The sequence below is a fragment of the Notechis scutatus genome, chromosome 1 (assembly GCF_049901735.1).
Source record: "Notechis scutatus isolate UNSWTSFEM ecotype Mainland chromosome 1, rNotScu1.2, whole genome shotgun sequence".
Taxonomy (NCBI): Eukaryota; Metazoa; Chordata; class Lepidosauria; order Squamata; family Elapidae; genus Notechis; species Notechis scutatus.
The window spans coordinates 8,481,795-8,504,787 of NC_142009.1; the positions used below are offsets into that span (position 1 = coordinate 8,481,795).

At 42.3% G+C, this 22,993-nt stretch overlaps 1 protein-coding gene across 6 annotated transcripts in view; it reads right to left on the reverse strand.

The window, feature by feature from the left end:
- VMP1 (vacuole membrane protein 1) overlaps window positions 1-22,993 on the reverse strand; it is a 150,466-nt gene that overhangs the window by 27,005 nt on the left and 100,468 nt on the right. For all 6 annotated transcript variants that reach the window (XM_087956321.1, XM_087956325.1, XM_087956303.1 and 3 more), the window contains 3 exons: window positions 15,724-15,804; window positions 5,426-5,542; window positions 367-428 (listed from right to left, as the gene is read on the reverse strand). In XM_087956321.1, the coding sequence (XP_087812447.1) occupies window positions 367-428; window positions 5,426-5,542; window positions 15,724-15,804 (260 nt within the window). The remainder of the gene's footprint in view (window positions 1-366; window positions 429-5,425; window positions 5,543-15,723; window positions 15,805-22,993) is intronic.

The window sequence follows — 22,993 nt, forward strand, 5'->3', positions numbered from 1 at the left end:
TACCAATGTCCAAATCCATATCCCATCGCTTGATCATCAGAACTGGCAGCCCGGAGTCATACTGGGTTGCTCTATTAGTGTGCCATTTTAAAAGAGATTGTGAAATGCTTTTAAAAATTAAAGTGAAGGCATCTGGATGGGGCGGCAGCTTTTATTCAGCATGGGTTCAGCACTGTCCCTTATTGACAAAGAGCTATGCTGCTTAACCTAAACAACTTTAAGATGGATAGACTTCAAGTCCCAGAATTCCCCAGCCAGCCATCTTAAAGTTGCTTAAAGTTGCCCAGGCTGAGGAACACAGCTATAAAGTTAGACTTGAGTGGAGCCATTTTCAACCATTTTCAACATTAGAGCTGTTGTACTCACCCAATTAAGGAGACCATCTGTTCCACTATGTGTTTGCTGAAGGTGATGATCACAAAAAGTTTCTGGAAGAACAACCACAAAGCACACACAAGAGTCAGACAAATGCTGAAAGGGGGACAAGGAAACAATGCGGGGTGCCTGTTCAGTTCCTTGATTGCTCTTGTGCTTGATGACGTTCCTTTTCCCAAGTTCACGTAATGATACCCCAATTCTTCAAATTTCTCCCCCCCCTCTCTTTTGGTCACATCCTTTTTCTAAGGGATGATTAATCTAATCATGATGAGTCTATTCTTTGGGCGGAGAAAGGAAGCGAAAGAAGGCCACGGATTCTGCTCCAACAATGCCTTAGACTTTGGATGGCCCTTCAGAGGTCACCCACCAGCGGTCCTACCGGCCAGCTGACTTTCTTTCCAACTAAGTGGAATCTAAAAATATGGCATCACATTCTACAGAAATAGTTTACTAACTAGATGACACATACTCCATTGGGCCATTGTTTCAGAAATACTTCCTTATTTAAACAGAGAAACAAGAATGGCCAAGGGTAAGCAAGACTTCTGATTTCCTGCTGGCTTCCCCATTGCGTTTTCCTTGTGCGAATCTGGAAGGAAGCATCAGAAATCTCCTTCCCTCCTTTGCTTCTTTTCTTCTCCCTCCTTCTCTAGCAGGCAGGTAAGTGGCTGCCACTGGGTGCCAAAAGAACAAGAGATTGTGAAACTGATGAGTAAACTGTCACAGAACACTGAAAATGAGTATTGCGTGACCACAGCAGCAACCCAGTAGCAGCCTGCAGCGAACACACCTGCCTCCTCCTGTTTCCTCCACAACAAGAAGCCTGGGAGGTGGGTTGGGCTGAGAGTGAGTAACCTTTCATGCCTGAAACACACGAAAGGGCTAGAACTCACTGTCTCCTGGTAGTTGGCCCAAAGTCACGCAGCTACTGTATTTCTCATGCCTAGGGCAGAACTAGAACTCACTGTCTCCTGGTGATAGGCCTAAAGACAGCCAGCCAGTTTTCATGCCTAAGGCAGAACTAGAACTCATTGTCTCCTGGTGATCGGCCCAAAGACACCCAGCCAGTTTTCATTCCTAAAGCAGAACTAGAACTCACTGTCTCCTGGTGATAGGCCTAAAGACACCCAGCCAGTTTTCATGCCTAAGGCAGAACTAGAACTCACTGTCTCCTGGTGATCGGCTCAAAGACACCCTGCCAGCTTTCATTCCTAAAGCAGAACTAGAACTCACTGTCTCCTGGTGATCGGCCCAAAGACACCCAGCCAGCTTTCATGCCTAAGGCAGAACTAGAACTCACAGTCTCCTGGTATCTGGCCCAAACTCATCCAGATGGCTTTCATGGCTAAGGCAGGGAAATGAACTCCTAGCCTCCTTACTTTAACCACTAGACCAAATTGCCTCTTAGTTAAATTAACCTCTATGTTACAAGAAAACCCCTACATGGTAAATTGAAATACAGGTAGTCCTTGACTTACCACCGCGACTGAGCCCAACATTTCTGTTGCTAAGTGAGACATTTGTTAACTGAGTTTTGTCCCATTTTGCGACCTTTCTTGCCACAGTTGTGAAGCGAATCACTGCAGTTGTTAAGTTAGGGGCATAGGTGAATCTGGCTTCCCCATTGGCCTTGCTTGTCAAAAGGTCACAAAAGGTGAACGCTTACTCCCCTGGGACACTGCAACCATCATAAATATGAGTCAGTTGCCAAGCACCTGAATTTTGATCACGTCACCATGGGAACGCTGCAATGGTCGTAAGCGTGAAAAACTATCAAAAGTGACTTGTCCAATGTCGTTGCAACTATGAATGATTACTAAATGAACTGATGTAAGTCGAGGACTACCTGCATGGTAAAAATTGAAATAACCCTCCTCTCCAACCTGGTTTCTCTCTGGGCTGTAACTTCCCCCAACAGTTTGCTAATTTGGGGGAAATTCTCAAAGTTGCAGTCTGACATATCTGGAGGGCTCCAGGTTGGAGAAAGGGTGCAATATATATAGCATTCCTCGAGGATAAGCAGACAGAAACGTTCAGCTTTGCTGAGATAACTCTTGGAAGACAAGCTGTTCTAAGAGTTGTTGCTGTTTTAAACTGTCATTTATTGTGATGTATACCACTTGCGGTACAGTGGGGGAAGGTTCCCAGACTAGTCAACATTGGTTAAATCGTGTATTTGTCATATAATTCCAAGGCTTTGTTTCCCATTTTTCAGCCAATCTGGAACTGCGTGTCTCTTTTTTTCAAGAACATTGTGCTATGGCGTCCCAAACGTTCACGCTCTGTATCTTTGCAAGCGTGTGTGTGTGTGTGTTTTGAGGATTTTGGCGAATTTAGCCAGCTGTAGGAGGTTCAAAAACCAAATCCCTCGCTCCTGGGGCCAAACAGAAAGCAGCTACTATAAAATCTCCCCTTTTATGTTACAATCACTTGGCTTTTTAGCGTGCACCCCAAAATCAAGTCCAGAGTGAATGGGGAGCTCATTTCCTAAACATGCATGTCCCCCTCCAACATCATAAAAAGACAGGCCATCCTAGACATACAATGGTTCATTTTAGTAACTGAAGTTACAACGGCACTGAAAAAAGTGACCTATGTTTTTCACACTTACGACCACTGCGACATCCCCATCGTGGTCATGTGATCAAACTCCAGACCCTTGCCAACTGGACTCATATTTATGATGGTTGCAGTGTCCAGGGGTCAGCTTATCCCTTTTGCAACCTTCTATGCTGGCTCAGGAATTCTGGGAATTGAAATCCACAGGTCATAAAAATTGGCTGGGTTGCCTACTCTGATCTTAGAAGTCATAGTAAGAGAGGGCAGGCTAAATGCCTCTTCCGAGATTAAAGCTGCGATGAGCCATGTGTAGAGAATCTAAAAATAAACATTTTCTTTCTTTCTTTCTTTTTTTCACCTTCTTTCAACCGCTTGCCGATTAAACAAATTCTTCCAGCCAGCAAAGTTTGGACAACGAATGGCTGAGATTTCTTTTTCGTCTGCTTACCCACAAAGTTAGCTCGCCTAAATTCTGAAGATATGTTCCCCAGGTAATGTATACAGAATAGGCCTGTTTCCTTGCAAAAGGAGCTGGCTATGTTTAGTCTGCAGAAGGGATGATTAAGAGATAATACGCCAATATAATTGCCAGCTATGCATATCTGAGAGGCTTTTGCAGAAATGGAAGGACTCCAGCCCAAATTCGAAGAAACGAGATTTCCAAGTTTGGGGAAGAACCTGTGATAATTCAGAAAAAAAAATGTACTGGTGGAAGATATGGGAATGCCCATTGCAGACAATTGATTTGCTTAATGACCATGGGGTTTGCTTAACAACCACAGTGATTCCGAATAACAGAGTTGCAAGGGAACTTGGAGGTCTTTTAGTCCAACCTCCTGCTCAGGCAGGAAAATCCTATACTATTTCAGACAAATGGTTGCCCAATCTCTTCTTAAAAACCTCTAGTGAAGGGGCACCCACAATTTCTAGAGGTAATTTGTTCCACTAGTTAATGAATTGGAAATTTCTCCTTAGTTCTAGGTTACTTCTCTCCTTGATGAGTTTCCATCCATTGCTTCTCGCCCTGTCTACAGGTGCTTTGGAGAATAGCTTGACCCCCTCTTCTCTGGGGCAGCCCCTCAGATATTGGAAGACTGCTATCCTGTCACCCCTAGTCCTTCTTTTTGTTAAACTAGACATTCATTTTAACAACCGACACAAAAAGGTTGTAAAATCGGGCATCTCATGTGGTGACCTGCTTAACAACAGCACAATGTATAATCATAATTCCAGGATCAATGATGGACGTAAGTTGAGGACTACCTGCATTTAGCTATGACGCTCACTCGGGAGGGAGGAAGCCTTGCTATGATAACACGGACATATGCCAATTGATGTTTGGTGATAATATGCTCACCAAGGAACAAAGCAATGGGTGTTAGATGGGCTCATGGCGGCCCTGAAGCTTGCTAAGAAGAAGGTAATTCCTGGGAAGCAAGAGGGGTGGATGTTCCAAGGCGCTTTTTCCAAAAGGCAATTGGGCTTTCTTCGTTGTTGTTTTTTTCTTCGAATATGTTTTGTTTCTCATGCAAGAAGCTTCTTCCATTCTAATGCCTGGTGACTGCCTAGATCAGGGGTGTCAAACTCAAGGCCCGGGGGCCAGATCTGACTCATGGGGTGCTTAGATCTGGCCCACGGGGCGCCCTGGAAATAGCAAAGGACCGGTCCGCGGTACCTCTTCCAGCAAAAAAAAAGCACCGGAGAGTTGTGTGCGCCTACTCCCCCAACCCCCCAAGCTCTGTTTTCACTGGCAGAGGGTTGCCCCCGACCTCCGTTTTCCCTGTCAGCGGGCTAGCAAAACAAACTAAAAACAAAACAAGAAGATAAATGTTTTCCCTTTTGCATTTGAGCATGCAAGAAGGGACAGGAAAGGAGAAAGGAAAAGAGGAAAGACAAAGACAAAGAAGGGAAATGAGAAGAGAGGAAGGAAGGAAAAATAAGGAAAGAGGGGAAGGAAGAAGAAGGGAGAAGGAAGAGGGAAGGAAAAAGAAGAGGAGGGAGGGAGGGAGGGAGATTATGAGAGGGAAGGAGGGTCTGAGGGAAGTCTTGCCTTAGCACTTGGCCATCACAGGTGCCCCCGACACGAGTGATGTCGAGCTGGCCATGCCCCCCAGCCCCCGAGGTCAAACACAACCCTGATGCGGCCCTCAATGAAATCTAGGCCCCTGGCCTAGATCATTCCCTGTTGTTTTCTTGGCAAGGTTTTTCAAAACTGGTTGGCCATTGTCTGCTTCCCAGGGCTGAGGGAAAGCGACTGGCCCTTAGAAGAAAAAAAAGCAGCAGCTTTTGGGAGGAGAAGTGAAAAGAAAAAAGAAAATTCTATTCTAAAAAAAAGAAAGCCCAGTTGCCTTTTGAAAAAGCATCTTTGGGACAACCATGACCCAGATGATGGAGAATCTCCACAGTCAAAAGCGGCAGATGTGAACGCAATTGTTTTAATCCACCTTGACAAGAAGGTAGAAAGCTTTGGTCTAGGTAGGTAAATTACCTGGATGTGCATTTTGATGATGGCTTTTCCGATCAAGGTGGCTCCAAAAAAGGTCCAAAAGGGAACCAGGAAATGTCCACATGTTATCCCGGCCAAGTCGAAGAGAGGGTTGGGAATCTGGGAGGAGAAAGAGAAGTGGGATTAGCATACATTTCCACATACAACGTTCCAGGAACGGCTGTCGTAAATATGGGTAGCCCTCGACTCACGACTGCAAATGACCCCCCCAAATTTCCATTGCTAAGCAAGACAGTTGTTAAGCGAGTTTTACCCCATTTTACAACCTTACTTGCCACCATTTGTTAAATGGATCACTGCAGTTGTTAAGTTAGTCACACGGTTGTTAAGTGAATCGGTCTTTCCCCACTGACTTTGCTTGTCAGAGGTCGCAAAAGGGGATCGCATGACTACAGGACACTGTCATAAATATGAATCAGTTGCCAAGTGTCCAACTTTTGGTCACATGACTGTGGGTATGCCATAAGTGTGAAAAATGGTCATAAGCCACTTTTGTTGTAACTTCAAACGGTCACTAAGTGAAGGATTGTAAGTCGAGGATTACCTTGACAGAATAATACAGTTGGAAGGGACTTTAGAGGTCTTCTAGTCCAATCCCCTACTCAAGCACGAAACCCTATGCCATTTCAGACAAATGCTTGTCCAATATCTTCTTAAAATTATTCTGGGAATGAGACAGGCTCAAGAAACAAGACAGGACCATCAAGGATTAGTGGTTAGGAAGCCCAGTAAATAAAACCTCCATGGTTAGTGGCAATCTTCTGCAGAATATTATATGCTGCTTGTGACTCAGTAAATGAATGTTGTCCTAAATATGCTCATGATTTGAACCTTGCTGGCTGGGGAATTCTGGGAATTGAAGTCCACATATCTTGAATTTGCCCAAACTTGAGAAACATTGGTCTAAACCAGCCAGGGTCTTATTAAAACCACAGCTTTGTTAGCCTGGTTGAAAATCTGGACAGAATTCATCACAGTATTTCAATTGAAAAGAAATGAAGCAAGACCACATAGTGGCGAGTTTTCCATAATCACCACAGGGCTGGAGCCCTCAAACCATCCACAACTCCCTCAGATCACAAGTTTGAGAACTTCTGAACCTCTGAGTATGTTGGTTTAGGTTTTTAACCCTTTTTCTGAATACCTTTCTCATGTTTTTTGACAGTTCTGCTTAAGAAATGTTGGTGTGACAGCCCATGATTTTGTTTTTTGTTTTTTGTTTTAAAAAGAGGGAGACCTCTCAGCTAGACACTGTTCCAGATGAAGTAAGGTCTTGCCCACAACTCTGTTGTTTTTTTCCCTGAAAGTCCAGATTAGAAACAGCTCGACCGACGTCTTCCATAAGAAATGCACAGAAACCACAGCCAGCCATTTTATAGCCATTTATCAAATATCCTCCACCTCTTGCCCTCCCCCATCAACAAGTGTTTTGGTCCAGTGAGTCAGTCTCCAAAAATGGATCTCTGGTGAACAGTGTGTCTGAAACCCCCTCCCCCGGAGTGGGGGGGGGGGGAGAGAATAAACCTGGCATTTATTTGCTATTAATGCTGTCGAGATGAAGAGGAACAGAAAGAAAAGAACAAAATGGCTGCTTTTCTAACAGAAAAACAAGAGTTGGAAGGGTCCTTGGAGGTCTTCTATTCCAACCCCTTGCTCAAACAGGAAACCCTATATCATTTCAGACAAAATGGTGGACCAATCTCTAATGTCTGAAGAGCGAAGGATCCTAGCTGAAAAATTAACAATTGCTATATTTGGAGGTTAGATTTGACATGAATAGTTTACAACATTTATTTATTTTATTGATACCCTGCCTTTATTGTTTTTATAAATAACTCAAGGAGAATGAATATACAAAATATTCCTTCCTCCCCCTATTTTCCCCAGGACAACAACCCTGTGAGGTGGGTTGGGCTGAGAGAGAGGGACTGGCCCAAAGTCACCCAGCTCGCTTTCATGCCCAAGGCAGAACTAGAACTCACCGTCTCCTGGTGAGATTGTCCCAAAGTCATTCAGCCAGCTTTTAAACCAATTATACCTTAAAAGAGATAATTTGACCCACCATTGTCAATTAGAAGCAAGCAGTGACTGTAACCATATGGCTTCACAACCATCTATTTTTGTGTGTGGGCTCCAGCTGCCATTTTCACTTTTTTATGTGGTCCTTTAATAAATGTTAATTTGCCAGTCAGGAAACTGAGAAATACCAATATGGACCTGCCAAAGTCATATTACTTTGCTTTCTATAATCCACATTTTTGGAATTTATTTTTTCCTCTTTGGTGTCTAGGCCTCATTGTTATAGAAAGAGATTGAGGAATCCTGGAAGTCCACCCATAGTTAAAATTGTCAAGTTTGAAAAAAAAAACCTGATCTAAAGCATCCTTTCAATGAAAAATATATGCTCGGTATAAAACAGTGAGATGTCTGGATGGGGAAGAACAGGGGAAGGAAGGAAGGAAGGAAGGAAGGAAGGAAGGAAGGAAGGAAGGAAGGAAGGAAGGAAGGAAGGAAGGAAGGAAGGAAGGAAAGATAGAAAGAAAAAAGAAAGAGAAAGAAACAGAAGGAAGGAAAGAGAGAATGAGAAAGAAAAAAAGAAAGAAAAGCAGAACATAGAAGAAGATAGAGGTAGACATGATAGCCATATTCCAGCATAATTCCAGAAAATTCTCCTGGAGAATTTCAAACAGAAGTTGTGCCATTTCTCTTGGGTGATCTGAGGTTTCCCATCCCGGGCAGGGAGGTGGTTGGACTAGAAGACCTTCAAGGTCACTTTTAACAGGATTTATGTTGCTGAATCTGCCTCTTTTAGGCGAAATAAACAATGGTCAACGTTTTTTTTTGAAAATGGTTTTCTATTTCTAAAGTCATTTTTCCTGGCATGGTGAAGGTTGTTATGCTATTTGATACACAAAACTCTAAAGCTGTTGGGAAAAAGATTCTCTGGCCATTGAGAAAAATGAAGTTACATAAACACTTGGGTGAGCTTAAAATATTTACACACGGAGCATATTTTTTCCCCCGAGGCCTACTTAGAAAATGCCCACAAATGCTACATAAATGCTGCGAACAGACAAAACGGTCAGTCCATTTCCCCCAAACAGTCTGTAAATAAAGTTACTACTTGCCGCAAAGAAAGGGAGTGTGTTTTAAACAGTTTGTACATCGTATTTAAAATCCTAACTCTTTATCCCTCGTCTAGACAAGGTTTGCAAGAGAACATCCCGGACTTGGTCCAGATTAACACATACATATTCCATATTTCCACAGTGGTTAAAAGAGGCTTTTTTTTAAAAAAAGGTAATTCATAAAGCAATGAAATAGCAATGAAATAACTCCGTGCATAGGCTGAACCTCGCTGCACTAATAATAAACATGAATTTGAAGAACAAACAAGAGCAGTCAATAATCAATTCAGTTCTCAGTGTCCAATTTTTTGTGGCTAAAAGGAAAAAAAAATCCAGCTCAGGTTGCTTCCTATAAGCGTGGAAAAGTTCGGATGCGCCAGTTGTATAAATTTGTTAATAAAGGTGGAGACAGTAAGCTGATGAGGTAGCATTTGCAAATTAAAACCTTTCCACTACTTTTTGAGGTTACACAGAGGCTGCTTTCCACGAACTTCGACTTTTTGAAAGTTTTTAAATGGCTCTGTTTCTTTTTATTTATCGGTACGACAGGACTAATGGTGGGCATGTGATTATGATTTTATCCCGGTTTATGATGATGCATTCACGGGATCTGGAAGCAAAACCCAGAGGATAGCAGACGTGTGTTTATTTGCACCAGAGCACAAAATGTACCGAGAATTAAGTTTGGGGATGTTGTAATGGACTGAAAAGATTTGAGGAAGCTGGGGACAGCTCAACACTCAAATCACTTTTCAGATTCAAACATACGTAGGCTTTGGTATTGCACAACCTCACCAGGAAGAGGAAAAAAAACTCCAACCCCATTCACTATGAGTGAAATAAATTACACCTCTCTGTTTTAGGATAAATCAGAGTTCCACCCTTTACTTCATCACTGTGGCCAGAAACACAACATTTGCTGCTTATTAGCACTTAGCAATTGCACTTAAGACTTATATATGGTTTTACAGTGCTTTACAGCCCTCTCTAAGTGGTTTACAGAGTCAGCATCTTGCCCCCAACAATCTGTGTCCTCGTTTTACCCACCTCAGAAGGATGGAAGGCTGAGTCAACCTTGAGCCTAGTGAGATTTGAACTGCCAAATTGCAGGCAGCCGGCAGGCAGCAGAAGTAGCCTGCAGTACTGCACTCTAACCACTGTAAGCACTGCGGTTTATTAGATTTATATCACACTTTTTCTTCAGAGCTGAAAGCATCCTATACAGATAGCCCTCAGCTTATGACCACAATTGAGCCTCAAATTTCTGTTGTCAAGTGAGACATTTCTTTAGTGAGGTTTGCTCTCTGTTTATATATAAGTGCCTTGCCGCATCAGTGTTGGGAAGGAGAATTCTTGGTGGGTCCTTCATTCAGCTGTTCTATTTGACTGTTGGTAGTTCCTGACTTACAAGCCACTTGTATATAAACAGAGAGTAAAACCCACTCCCTTCTACACTGATGATGCTACCTAGTTGCGTCATGCCCCTGGTGGAGACTGACTCTGAGGAAGAGGAGGAACAGCCAACAGGGAGAGGGAGTGTGGCTCCAGAGGTGGTGGAGGAGGCTGGGGAAGGGCAGAGGCCGGCTGAGCAATCAGAGGAGGATTCAGGCCCATCCCCTATCCATCCTAGGTCACGCAGAGAGGAGAGGATCAGGGAAAAGCGAGGTCTACTCAAGAGGAGATTACCATGATCCTCCTCATGGCTTGCAGCTGGGAGCTATGTATATAAGTTTGTAACTGCGCAGTCAGAATTGCTGGAGTCAATTTAGTGTTTACTTTGAAAGAGGTTTATTTTTGCTGGCGTTCTTCCCATGGACTCTCCTCGGTTATTTTCCTGGAGTTTATGATTAGTTATCTTGGCTTGCTTCGGAACTCTCGTCAATGCGGTTTGTTTTGGTTTTCTTTTTGCCCTCATTACTTACTTTTGTGACTTTAAACTGTGCCTAATAAAACAGTGAAGTTAAGTTGAAGGCCTTACTGGACTTTAATGTATGTTTTGGGTTTTGGGTTATTTTGAGAGACTACTGGTCATCACATTTTGACTCCAGCCACCCTTTCAACTTATTTTTGCTTTTTGTGGGGTGACCATTGATCAGCTCAGAGCAGAGGTTGCCCAGTTAAGCCAGCAAGTGGCTCTTTTGACTGCACAGGTGGCACAAATGCAAGCTGCCTGGCCACGCTGAAAATGCCCAGAAGCAGATAAATTTGATGGTTCGCTGGCCCAATTTCCAGCATTTTTTGGGCAGCGTCAGCTTTACATAAGCCTTCGGCCTGACGACTTTCCCACTGACCGGGATAAGGTGGGGTTTTTGATTAGTTTGTTGTCAGGCTCTGCAGCATGTTGGGCTGACTCTGCTGACCCAGCCCAACCAGGTGTTGGACAATTACGCCGAATTTTGCCGATAGTTTCAGGCCATGTTTGAGGACCCTGTTTGAAGCCAAACAGCAAACAGATATTTGAGAGAGTTGAAGAAGGGGCGTGGCTCGCTTATGGATTATATTGCTAGTTTTTGGGTGGTTGCTCAGGATGTACAATGGAATGAGGCGGCACTATTAGACCAGTTCCAGGAGGGTTGGTCGTTGGAGCTCCTGGATGAGTTGGCGCGCACTGAATGCCCTCGCACCCTTCAGGACCTCATGCATTTGTGTCTTCATATTGATGCTAGACTTCAGCAGCAACGGGTGCGACGACAGACAGAGACCGTATCTGTTTCCAGCAAGACGGCACCTTTGGTTGAAGTGCCTTTGGAGGAACCCATGCAGTTGGGGGCTGGCCGCCCTTGCCTGACTCAAGTAGAAAAGGAGAGATGTTGTTGTGATGGTTTATGCCTCTATTGTGGCAATCGAGGCCATTGTGTGGCCAAGTGTCCTGTTAAGACATCCACACCAGTGACGCCTGTGGTGGTGGGAAACAAGCATCGCTCAGCTTACGGGGGTCTGTAGGTTGGGGTGTAAAGTCCTTAGGCCCGCCATCTTCACCAACCTTGCCATCCTCGCCACTTTTGATATCTCCACCACAATTGTTATTAGTGAAGCATCTTGCGCTGAAAGCAAGTGTGTTCGTGCCTGGTGTGGGAGCGGTGGAGATCCAAGCCTTGGTGGGCTCAGGGGCCACAGCCAATTTCATGGATGCTCATTTTGTAGAGCAGTGGTTCATTCCTCAGCAACAGGTGTCCCCTCCAGTAATGGTAGAGACGATTGATGGTCAGCCCCTTCGTTCGGGACCTGTGCTTGCTGCAACCAAATCCCTTTGCATGCATATTGGGCAGCATGTGGAGAAAACCGTGTTCTACATTACCGCAGTGCCTCATTTTACAGTGGTGCTGGGTTTGGAGTGGTTACAGGTCCATGATCCACAGATTGTCTGGTCGTCTGGAACTGTGCAGTTCTTTGATAGGAAGTGTGCCAACCATTGCTTGCGCTCCTGTGCAGGGAGTGTGGCTACGCCCATGGACCTGGATCTACCTGAGGAGTTGGTGGATTTTGCTGATGTGTTTGGGAAGAAGGAGGCGGATCAGTTGCCTCTGCATCGGGCGTATGACTGTCCAATCGACTTGCTGCCTGATGCAAAATTGCTAGTGGGTTGGATATATTCCCTGTCGGAACCAGAGTTGGCCGTGTTGTGGGATTTTATTGACAAGAACCTCCGGAAAGGGTTTATCCGGCCTTCTACCTCCCCATTGGCTGCACCGGTGCTTTTTGTAAAAAAGAAATCGGGGGAGCTATGTTTGTGTTGTGATTACCTCAAGTTGAATGCAATCACAGTGAGGAATCGGTACCCGCTTCCCCTCATCCCTGAACTGATTGAGCGGCTTCCTCAAGCTAAGATATTTACGAAGTTGGACTTGCATGGGGCCTACAATCTGGTTTGCATTCATGCAGGGGACGAGTGGAAAACAGCTTTCCAGACGAGGTACGGGCATTTTGAGTATACCGTGATGCCTTTTAGATTAACCAATGCCCCAGCTGTGTTCATGCATTTCATGCACAATGTTTTCCGTGATTTGTTGGATCAATTCATGGTCATTTATTTAGATGACATTTTAATTTACTCAGACTCCCTGCAGGAACATTGGCAACATGTGTGGCTGGTGTTGCAACGTTTGCGTGATAACCACCTGTTTGCTAAACGTGAGAAGTGTCAGTTTGCACAAACCACGATTGATTTCTTGAGACATCGTATTTCACCTGCTGGGGTGGAAATGGATCCGGAAAAAATACAATCGTTGCAGGAGTGGGAACCTCCACAGCGAGTTAAGGATGTGCAATGGCTGTTGGGGTTTGCGAACTACTACTGCACATTAATTCCCTGCTTTGCTGCCCTGACTGCTCCCCTTTCTAATCTGCTCAAGAAGGGGGAGAAGCTCCATTGGGGTGCTGAAGAGCAGGCAGCTTTCGAGGCGTTGAAAGTCGCCTTTGCTTCCAAGCCTATCCTCAAGCACCCTGATCCAGGCCAGCCATTTGTGGTGGAAACAGATGCTTCTGATGTGGCTGTTGGTGCAATGCTCCTCCAGACCTATGCTCCCGCAGGCACCTTGTTCCCGTGCGCTTATTATTCCCGGATGTTGTCGGCTCCAGAGCGCAACTATATGATTCGGGACAAGGAGCTATTGGCAGTTAAGGTCGCTTTTGAGACATGGCGGCACCACCTGGAGGGGGCTCGTCACCAAATCGAGGTTCGGATGGATCATCGCAATTTGGAACACCTATGTACAGCTCAGACATTGAACCAGCGTCAGGTGAGATGGTCCTTATTCTTCGTTCGATTTGATTTCCGGGTGACCTATGTTCCGAATGGAGGGAATCAATGCGCCGATGCCCTATCTCGGATGCCTGAGTATACCTGAAGGGAGGATAAAATCTTGTCCCGGACGGTGATTCCGTTGGAGCGGTTTGTGGCCACCAAGGAACCTGTGGACCTCCGAGTGAGGATTCAGGAGGCACAGCAGCAGCACCCATTTGTGGCAGCTCGACGTCGAGAATTGGATGAGAATGGGAGACAAGAGACTCCTTGGGTGTATATTGGGGACCTGTTGCAGTTCTGTGATCACATTTACGTGCCTGGAGGTCCTCTTTGTGGCCTTATCCTACGTCAATGTCATGATAGTCCGGCGGCGGGACACTTTGGGGTGTTCAAAACACTGCACCTCATCTCTAGGACATTTTGGTGGCCGAGACTTAGACATGATGTGTCGGGATATGTGGCGTCCTGTGGGATCTGTCGCCAAGCCAAGTATGCTCCTGGTGCGCCCCTGGTCTCTTGCAGCCCTTGCCCACGCCAGAACGACTGTGGGGGGCAGTTTCATTGGATTTCATCATTGAGTTACCACCATCGAATGGTGCCACAACCATTTTGGTGGTGGTGGATATGTTGACTAAAATGGCCCACTTTATTCCATGTGCAGGTCTTCCATCGGCCAAGATAACGGCTCAATTGTTTATCTCCAATGTTTTCCAGTTGCATGGGTTACCAGACCACATGGTATCAGATCAGGGGGTACAATTTACAGCACGCTTCTGGCAGACCCTACTTGCAAAACTGCAGGTACAGGCATGTCTGTCGTCTGCTCATAACCCCAAAACTGATGGGGGGACAGAGAGAGTGAATGCTATTTTGGAGCAGTACCTCCGCTGTTTCAGTAATACTCAGCAAGACAATTGGGTGGAAGTGCTGCCGGTGGCAGAATTCGCTTATAACAATGCTCAACATGCATCCACCCATGTGTCCCCTTTCTTTGCTAACTATGGATTTTATCCATGACTTTTCCCTTTAGCCCCGTCTGATTCCCCAATTCCGGCAGTGGATACGTTCTTGCAGGAGTTAAAAGCTGTGCACCACATGGCCCACGATCAACTAGAGAGAGCCAAGGAGGACTATAAGTGATTTGCAGACCGACATCGTCGCGATGTTCCGCCTTTTGCAGTAGGCGATCGGGTTTGGCTCTCTACTCGATACTTACCAACGATGCGACCATCGAAAAAGCTTGATCACCATTACTTGGGACCTTTTCCAGTCGAGGCAGTGATCAATCCTGTGGCTTATCGTCTCTCCCTGCCACGGACCATGCATATCCATCCTGTTTTTCATTGTTCCCTGTTAGTCCCTGCCTTGGCCGACAGTCCGCATAGACCAGCTCCATCACAGCTGGCCCCAGTAGCCCCTCTGGGAGAGGAGGAGTACGAAGTGGATAGTATCCGAGATTCACACCAGTTGCGGGGTCGATTTCAGTATTTGGTGGCATGGAAAGGTTATGAACCAGAGGACTTTACCTGGGTTGATGCCACTGATGTTCATGCTCTTCCTTTGGTCCAGGACTTTCATGCTCGGTTTCCTCAATGTCCTCGTCAGCCTGGTCCCGGTGGAGGGGGCCATGCGGGGGGGATAGTGTCATGCCCCTGGTGGAGACTGACTCTGAGGAAGAGGAGGAACAGCCAACAGGGAATGGGACTGTGGCTCCAGAGGTGGTGGAGGAGGCTGGGGAAGGGCAGAGGCCGGCTGAGCAATCAGAGGAGGATCCAGGCCCATCCCCTATCCATCCTAGGTCACGCAGAGAGGAGAGGATCAGGGAAAAGCGAGGTCTACTCAAGAGGAGATTACCATGATCCTCCTCATGGCTTGCAGCTGGGAGCTATGTATATAAGTTTGTAACTGCGCAGTCAGAATTGCTGGAGTCAATTTAGTGTTTACTTTGAAAGAGGTTTATTTTTGCTGGCGTTCTTCCCATGGACTCTCCTCGGTTATTTTCCTGGAGTTTATGATTAGTTATCTTGGCTTGCTTCGGAACTCTCGTCAGTGCGGTTTGTTTTGGTTTTCTCTTTGCCTCATTATTTACTTTTGTGACTTTAAACTGTGCCTAATAAAATAGTAAAGTTAAGTTGAAGGCCTTAACGGACTTTAATGTATGTTTTGGGTTATTTTGAGAGACTACAGGTTATCACTAGTTGGGCCAGGAAATGCCTGCAAGAAAACAACCCAGCTCAGAGAACACCAAGGACCTCACAACTGATAAATTCCAATTCAAGGCACCGCCCTTTTTCTGTCCACAACTGAGGCTATTTGTCAGGAAAAATACAGAGAAAAACCATCACAAGGGACAAAATCACATGGAAATAGGATCAAGAGGTTAAACCCATTTTTGGATGAAAACTTACAGAAGCGCATGCCAGGATGCCGAAAAATCCGACTTTCTGCACCAAATTCTGGATGGCCAGTTTTGCCCGAGAGGCGAAGTCCTACAGAGAAGGAAGACAACAGGTTAAGGACCCAAAATGGTGGTGATATTAAACAAAACAACTTTGAATTGTGCCGGCATAAAGTAGTCAATTCCACAGGATTATGGATTATGGTTTATGAATTATGGTTTCTCATACCTCACCTTCCCACAGGTAGTCCTCAACTTACAACCATGATTAATAGTGACTTATGACTATTTTTCACACTTACAACCGTTTCAGCATCCCCATGGTCAGGTGATAAAAATTTGAATGCTTGGCAACTGACCCATATTTATGACGGTTGCTGTATCCTGAGGTCATGTGATCCCCTTTTGCGACAAAGTCAGTGGGGAAGCCAGAATCACTTAATTGTATTCCTAACTTAACTACTACAATGGCTGACTTAATAACTGTGGCAAGAAAGGTTGTAAAATGGGGCAAAACGCACTGGACAACTGTCTTGCTTAGCAACTAGAAATGTTGGGCTCAACTGTGGTAGTAAGTTGTGGACTAAACCACTCCACGAAATTAATTTATTAAACAACAGATTTATAACTCACTGAAACACGGGGGGAAGGGCTCAAGAATTCCTGGCAGCTTTTATAATGCACATTAATACTTCAAAGAATATTATAACAGACCACTATGAGAGAAAAATGTAGCTTACATAACATGAAATAAATCTGTAACCCATACATTATTAATCGAAGCAGTATGAACAGGAATTTGTACTTAACCACAAACTGATTATTTTGAACAACATAATGGGTCCTACGAATAGCTTAGAGAAGAACATAAAAGCAAGATGATTTGAAACACAAAGACCAACAACACAATGGCATAAGAATACAAGAACGGGCTAATAGATCAAACCCAAGAAACATTTTTTCAACATCTGTTGCATCCAGATGTCTCCTTGGTGGCCACCTCAACCTTCTGGACCTGCCTCCCATTTGAGATCCAAGGGACCCCTTCCCTTTTAGCCCTCCACCAGGCTGTGAAGATCACCCAACATCACCATCCCTAAAGAATGGGCTGGGATGGAGGATTAATTGGGAGGTTGGTTGGTCTGGCACCTGGATGGAGGGGTATGTTTTAACTATGTTATAGAATAGAATAGAATAGAATAGAATAGAATAGAATAGAATAGAATAGAATAGAATAGAATGGAATGGAATGGAATGGAATGGAATGGAATGGAATGGAATGGAATGGAATGGAATGGAATAGAATGGATTCTTTATTGGCCAAGGGTGTTTAGAGTGGAATGTTCTTTATTGGCCAAGTGTGATTGGACACACAATAAATTTATATCCAATGCATAAGCTCTCAGTGTATACACAAACAACAAAGTAATGTAATCATAAGATACCAATAGGAGAATGTAATAGGAAAGATGAGAAGGATAATATTTTATTGTGTATTGTGAGAGCTATTATATGAGAATGGTATCTATATAAGTCAGGGGTGAACAACTATGGCTCTTTAGGACCTGTGGATTTCAACTCCCAGAATTCCTGAGACAATTCCTGAGCCACCCATCCCTGACTTCCACACTGGCTCAGGAATTCTGGGAGTTGAAGTCCACAGGTCAGAAACAGGCTGTAAGCCCTATAAGTAAGTGACTGAGTAAGTAAGTAAATAAATAAGATGGCCAACTCAATAGATCCAGAAATCTCACAAACTGGACACAAAAAGGCAAACTGTCAGCCTTCAAGAATCCTTCTTCTGCTTGCTACACCTGACACAAACCATCTTTTATTGTGGCTTCCTAGCAGCTATTACTTAAGACCTCTAAGAATTTCTACTTTGAAGTTTAGGAATAGTTTCCAAAATTAACAACCTAACCATGTGTGATTTTTTTAAAGACCTGTCCCCCCCTTTTTTTAATATAGTTGAAGTTCACTAGTTCTGCCTTAAGAAAGTTTAAGGTCCTTGGAAGGCAGTGGAGCACTTGCTTGGAGCAGGCTGGTATGACACCTCATATTCTACTTGTAGGTTTCTACTAAGCCTTTGGCTAGCACAGAGAGTTAGAAGTTGGACAAAATGGACATTAGATTCCTCCAAGTAAAGTTTTTCATATGTTCTTATGATATAGTTGAGTCTCCTGACCCATCAATTCAATATTAAAAGATCAATATTGGGTAGCCATGGAGATGGCTTGGAGCCACTGCTGCGGAGATCTCCTTAGATAATTTCACAGATAACATTTTAATGGTCCTTTTGTGGCAAAACCTTTTAACAACTAACAGAACAGAATATCTGTATCTCAGGATTGAAATGTGGGGTTCTTGGGGCTCTCTGAGCTTGGTGGTTTTCTTGAAGACATTTCATTACCTAACTAGGTAACGTCATTGGTGATAGCAGTGACAAGTGCTCTTCTGACAATGTTGATGACGGTGGTTTTTTTTTTTTCCCCAGTAATAAAACTGTGATTCTACAAAGTGTTACAGGATTTGACCTGGTTTTACGAACTTTGGGAAATAACAAAGCTTCAAGGACGTAAATAAATTCTTGTCATTCAATCACTATGATTTTAAAAAATAATTATCAAATGTTCTACAACTAAAATTTCCAAATGAGTTTACATTAAAGTGGAAGTCTATTCTGTAAGATTTATAGGACGAAGTTATTACAAATCTTTATCACATATTCACCGTATATATCCACTCAGTATTTAAAACTTAAAATGCAGGTATTTAAAACAATATTCGAGGAGTTGCCACAAAGAAGAGGGAGTCAACCTTAAAATCAGGACAAGAAGCAACAGATGGAAACTAATCAAGGAGAGAAGAACCCTAGAACGAAGGAGAAATTACCTGACAGTGAGAACAATTAATCAGTGGGACCACTTGCTTCCAGAAGTTGTGGTTGCTCCAACACTGGAAGTTTTTAAGAAGAGGTTGGACAACCATTTGTCTGAAATGGTGTAGGGTTTCCTGCCTGAGTAGGAGGTTGGACTAGAAGACCTCTAAGGACCCTTCCAACTCTGTTATTCTGTTAACGTGAACACTGTATATACCAGGGGTGGGCAAACTACAGCCCGCGGGCCACATCCGGCCCGTTGGTCTGTCCAATGCGGCCCGCCCCTGAAAAAATCGCTGCCATTGGTCTGTCCAATCGCCCGCCCCTGAAAAATCGCTCCCAGCACCCGAGCAACTTCCCAGCAACTTTTCGGCTTCCTTTTAACTGCGGGCACTCGCGCCTGGCCCCGAGCGCGCGGCGGAGAGGAAGCCCAGTGGGCGGGCGGGCTGCTTGGAGGAGGCGACCGGCGGTGCTCCGGCAGCAGCAACAGGCAGTTTCGCCCGGGCTCCGCTCAGGTGTCCGGCTGGGGCTGTCAGGAGTTGCTACCGCCGGCGCAGCTCGTGCGGCTCAGTCGCGTTGCCTTGGGAAGGAAAAGGCAAAACCAGGAGCCGCTGAGCCTGAGCCTCCGGTGCCGCTGCTCCCGTTGCAAAGCACCGCCACGGCTCTTCCTTTTTGCCTTTCCCTTCCCGAGGCAGCGGGACTGGAGCCACGTGGAGCGCCGGTGGTAGCAACTCCTGACTCAGGGGCCTCGAGGGGAGGGGAAGGAGGAAGAGGGGCGGGAAGAGTGGGGGCGATTCCCAAAAAATCTTGTGCTGACCCGGCCCGTCCGTCAAATTTTAAAAGTCAATGCGGCCCCGAGCCAAAAAGTTTGCCCACCCCTGGTATATACTGTAAATCTAAGAGTAGGAAACATATGGATTAAGAAATAAGATTCTTCAGAAATAAGAATATTCAGAAACAAGGGACAATTTGTGGCAAAAGCTTCACATTAAAGTTTAAGTTTATAGTCTTATCAATTTTTTGCAGGTAGTAATTATGTATTTCTGTAATTTTAGATCAGAGTTTTAAAAGTCAATGCTTAAAGAATCTTAAAACCATAAATGAGAAATAAGAATCAACAGAATGAATGCAAATGTAACATATAGGACCAATGAAAAATTTGAGGAAAGATAACTTTGTAGTAGCGAAACTCTGCAATTTAAATGTTATATATGTATAACATTAATTGATGTATACTTCATTTAAATTAAGGACATATTCTTAGGGTTCATTCCTTCATCAGTCATCTCATAAAAATGTACTGTTCTGAGAAGGATTGGTCATTGCTTCCAGGAAATCCCCTTTTATATACATTTTAACTTTGTTTCAGTCTTTTTAAAAACAAATGATTTGATTTAATTTTAAATTGTTTTAAAATAATTTTTTTAAATTATTGTATGTTGCTGTCTTATAATTTTTAAATTTTCCTGAGCAGTTGCTAAATGGAGGCGGAATTAAAAATACAATACATAAATGAGAGGATAATAAAAATTGTTTTTTATGCGGCAACTTCTCTACAATAAATATATACAAACCCGAATCTAATTAAACTGATTATACAGTGATGAAATCCAAAGTTAGTTTTAAATTTTTACTGTGGTAATTTAAAGGTCATTAAACCAATTATTTTTAAACTCTGCTTATTCATTAAAATAATTTATCTTTCAGATGTTTTTAATGTAATACTTTCTCTTCTTGTTGGTTGACCAGTTTATTGCTTGGGGAGTAAAAAGAGGAAAATTCTTAATTTGGAATTAACTATTAATTCTGCAGAATTGTTTCCAATAGTGGAAAATAGGCTAATTTTATATGCAAGCAAATAATTGAAGGACAACAGATTTATTTTATGAAGAAAGAAAGAAAGAAAGAAGGAAGGAAGGAAGGAAGGAAGGAAGGAAGGAAGGAAAGAAAGAAAGAAAGAAAGAAAGAAAGAAAGAAAGAAAGAAAGAAAGAAAGAAAGAAAGAAAGAAAGAAAGAAAGAAAGAAGGGATTTTTTATAACTGTCGCATATCTGGTTTAACATTTATTGCTAATGGGTAAATAATATCACACAATATAAAAATATTGAATATCTTAACAATTAGGAATAGGAAATTTAATATATATGCAGACTGAATTTATAAATTGTGTAATATTCATTCTCAGAGGATTGGTATTCGACTTAAAGTTTCTACAAAAACTAATGATTCTTCCAAAACAAAATTCATATATGAAATGATTTTTATTTGGGATTCATAGGTAAATATTTGATTCTACAAATATTCAGTTCTTTAAGGCTGTATCATCAATTCAAGGAAACTGATATATTTTGAGTGTAAACTGATGGTAAAAATAGAATTTCACATGATAACTTCAATTTTTTTTTTAAATTAAAAAGTTAGATCTTTATAGTTCTTAATAGGAAGAGTGTGCAATTGCTACATTTAAATATATTATTTTATAGATAAGATGCAGATGTAAATATATTTTAAAAACAGAGTTTCAAAATTCTGAACTAATAGTTATGTTCCCAAATTCAACAACTATATACCCTTAAAAACAAAAACAAGTCTAAAAGGATTTTCACCCCAAATTCAATTTCTTCAGTCCAAGGAAATTTTATTTATAACTTTCTCAAATAGGGAAAATTAATAATAAATGACAATACTGACAGTATAGAACAAACCTATATACTCTGCTAGCATTCTGGCTAGTTTTAGTATAAGATGGTGATGTCTGAAAAGTAAAATTATACAAAACTTGCATATTAAATTTACACAGGCCTTGGAGTTGGGGTGGGTCATCATTTAATGGACTGACCTCTTCAAAACATTTTCCATGCATTTGAGATGTTTTAGCAGAAAGCTCTTGCATGTTGAAAAAAGTAAGGAATTTTATACTGATCTGGAGTGATTTAGACAAACATTTGTCACCTAAAGATATCCGGATTATGGGTTATGCCTTGGAGCCCCAGCAAACTTTTAATCTTTATTTTTAATGCTATCTTATTTAATCAATAAAGATTAAATTAGTAATGGTTTCCAGATGGTGTAATATATTATATCAACTTGCTCTCCAAAGGATGCCAATTAAAAAGAACAAAGTCCTTAGGTGCAGTCAATAGGAGATCTAACTTCCCTCCAAATAAAATGTTTTGTGCTAAATATCAACATTCAGAAATACAAGAAGATAATTTGATGCCTGCTAAGGAAAAACACTTTGATGCAGAAATATACCTATGCCGTAGTTAATTGCACATCTATCATTTTCCAAATTAATGATGGTTGAAACTGGATTAAAAATTGCAGGACATTTACCCCCCTAAAATTTATAATCTGAGTCTGAATTTAACATCAGAGGTGATGTTGCTAAAGTGGAACTTCTTCATGGAAAGAAAGAAAGAGAGAGAGAGAGAAAGAGAGAGAAAGAAAGAAAGAAAGAAAGAAAGAAAGAAGAAAGAAAGAAAGAAAGAAAGAAAGAAAGAAAGAAAGAAAGAAAGAAGAAAGAAAGAAAGAAAGAAAGAAAGAAAGAAAGAAAGAAAGAAAGAAAGAAAGAAAGAAAGAAAGAAAGAAAGAAAGAAAGAAGTTGCAAATTGGTGACTGATGAATGGATTTGGGTTACCTGAAATTTTTAAAAAGTAGAAGAAAAGAGAAGTGAAGAAAAAAATATTTCATGCAATCAGGGTCTTTCATAAGAAGTTTCCCCATAATTTCTCTATTACAATGCTAGATTTGACCATTAATATTTTCAGTTCCTATTTTGCCAAGACTATTTCATAAGGCATGTGGGTTATTTATAATTTAATTTTAAATGAAAGACATTCTTGGTCCGATGGTAAAAAAAAATAAAAAATAAAAGTCAAGTGTACTGAATTTTAAAACACAAACAATTGGATGTAATTTGCAAGCCAGTCTGAATTTCTTTCTTTTATCCCATTTAACCATTCTTGTGTGAAAACAAAAATGGGAAATTGTAATAAAAGATCTATTTGACTTTATAGGAAAATGAGCTGAGGAAAGAAAAATAGAAAGCATTGCCAACTTAGGTCTGTCTCATTTTAAGGAAAAAAATACTAGGTATTTTATTCAATATTATGGATTTCAGAACAAATTGAGACTCATGGAAATTTATTTAAGACGGAGATAATGATAGCTACACATAATAATGATACCTACACATCACAGAATTAATTCGAAAACATGGGACATAGCTTTTCATTTTGGAATGCCTGATATGCTAAAATAATTAAACAATCAAAATTTTAAAAAATACAAGTTTTAGAAATATATATTTCTTAATAAATATACTATTTGTAATTTATTATTCTGTCTTTGTTACTTTTATTAGTTTTTTAACAATATTCTTAAAAGGAGTTAACCAGAAA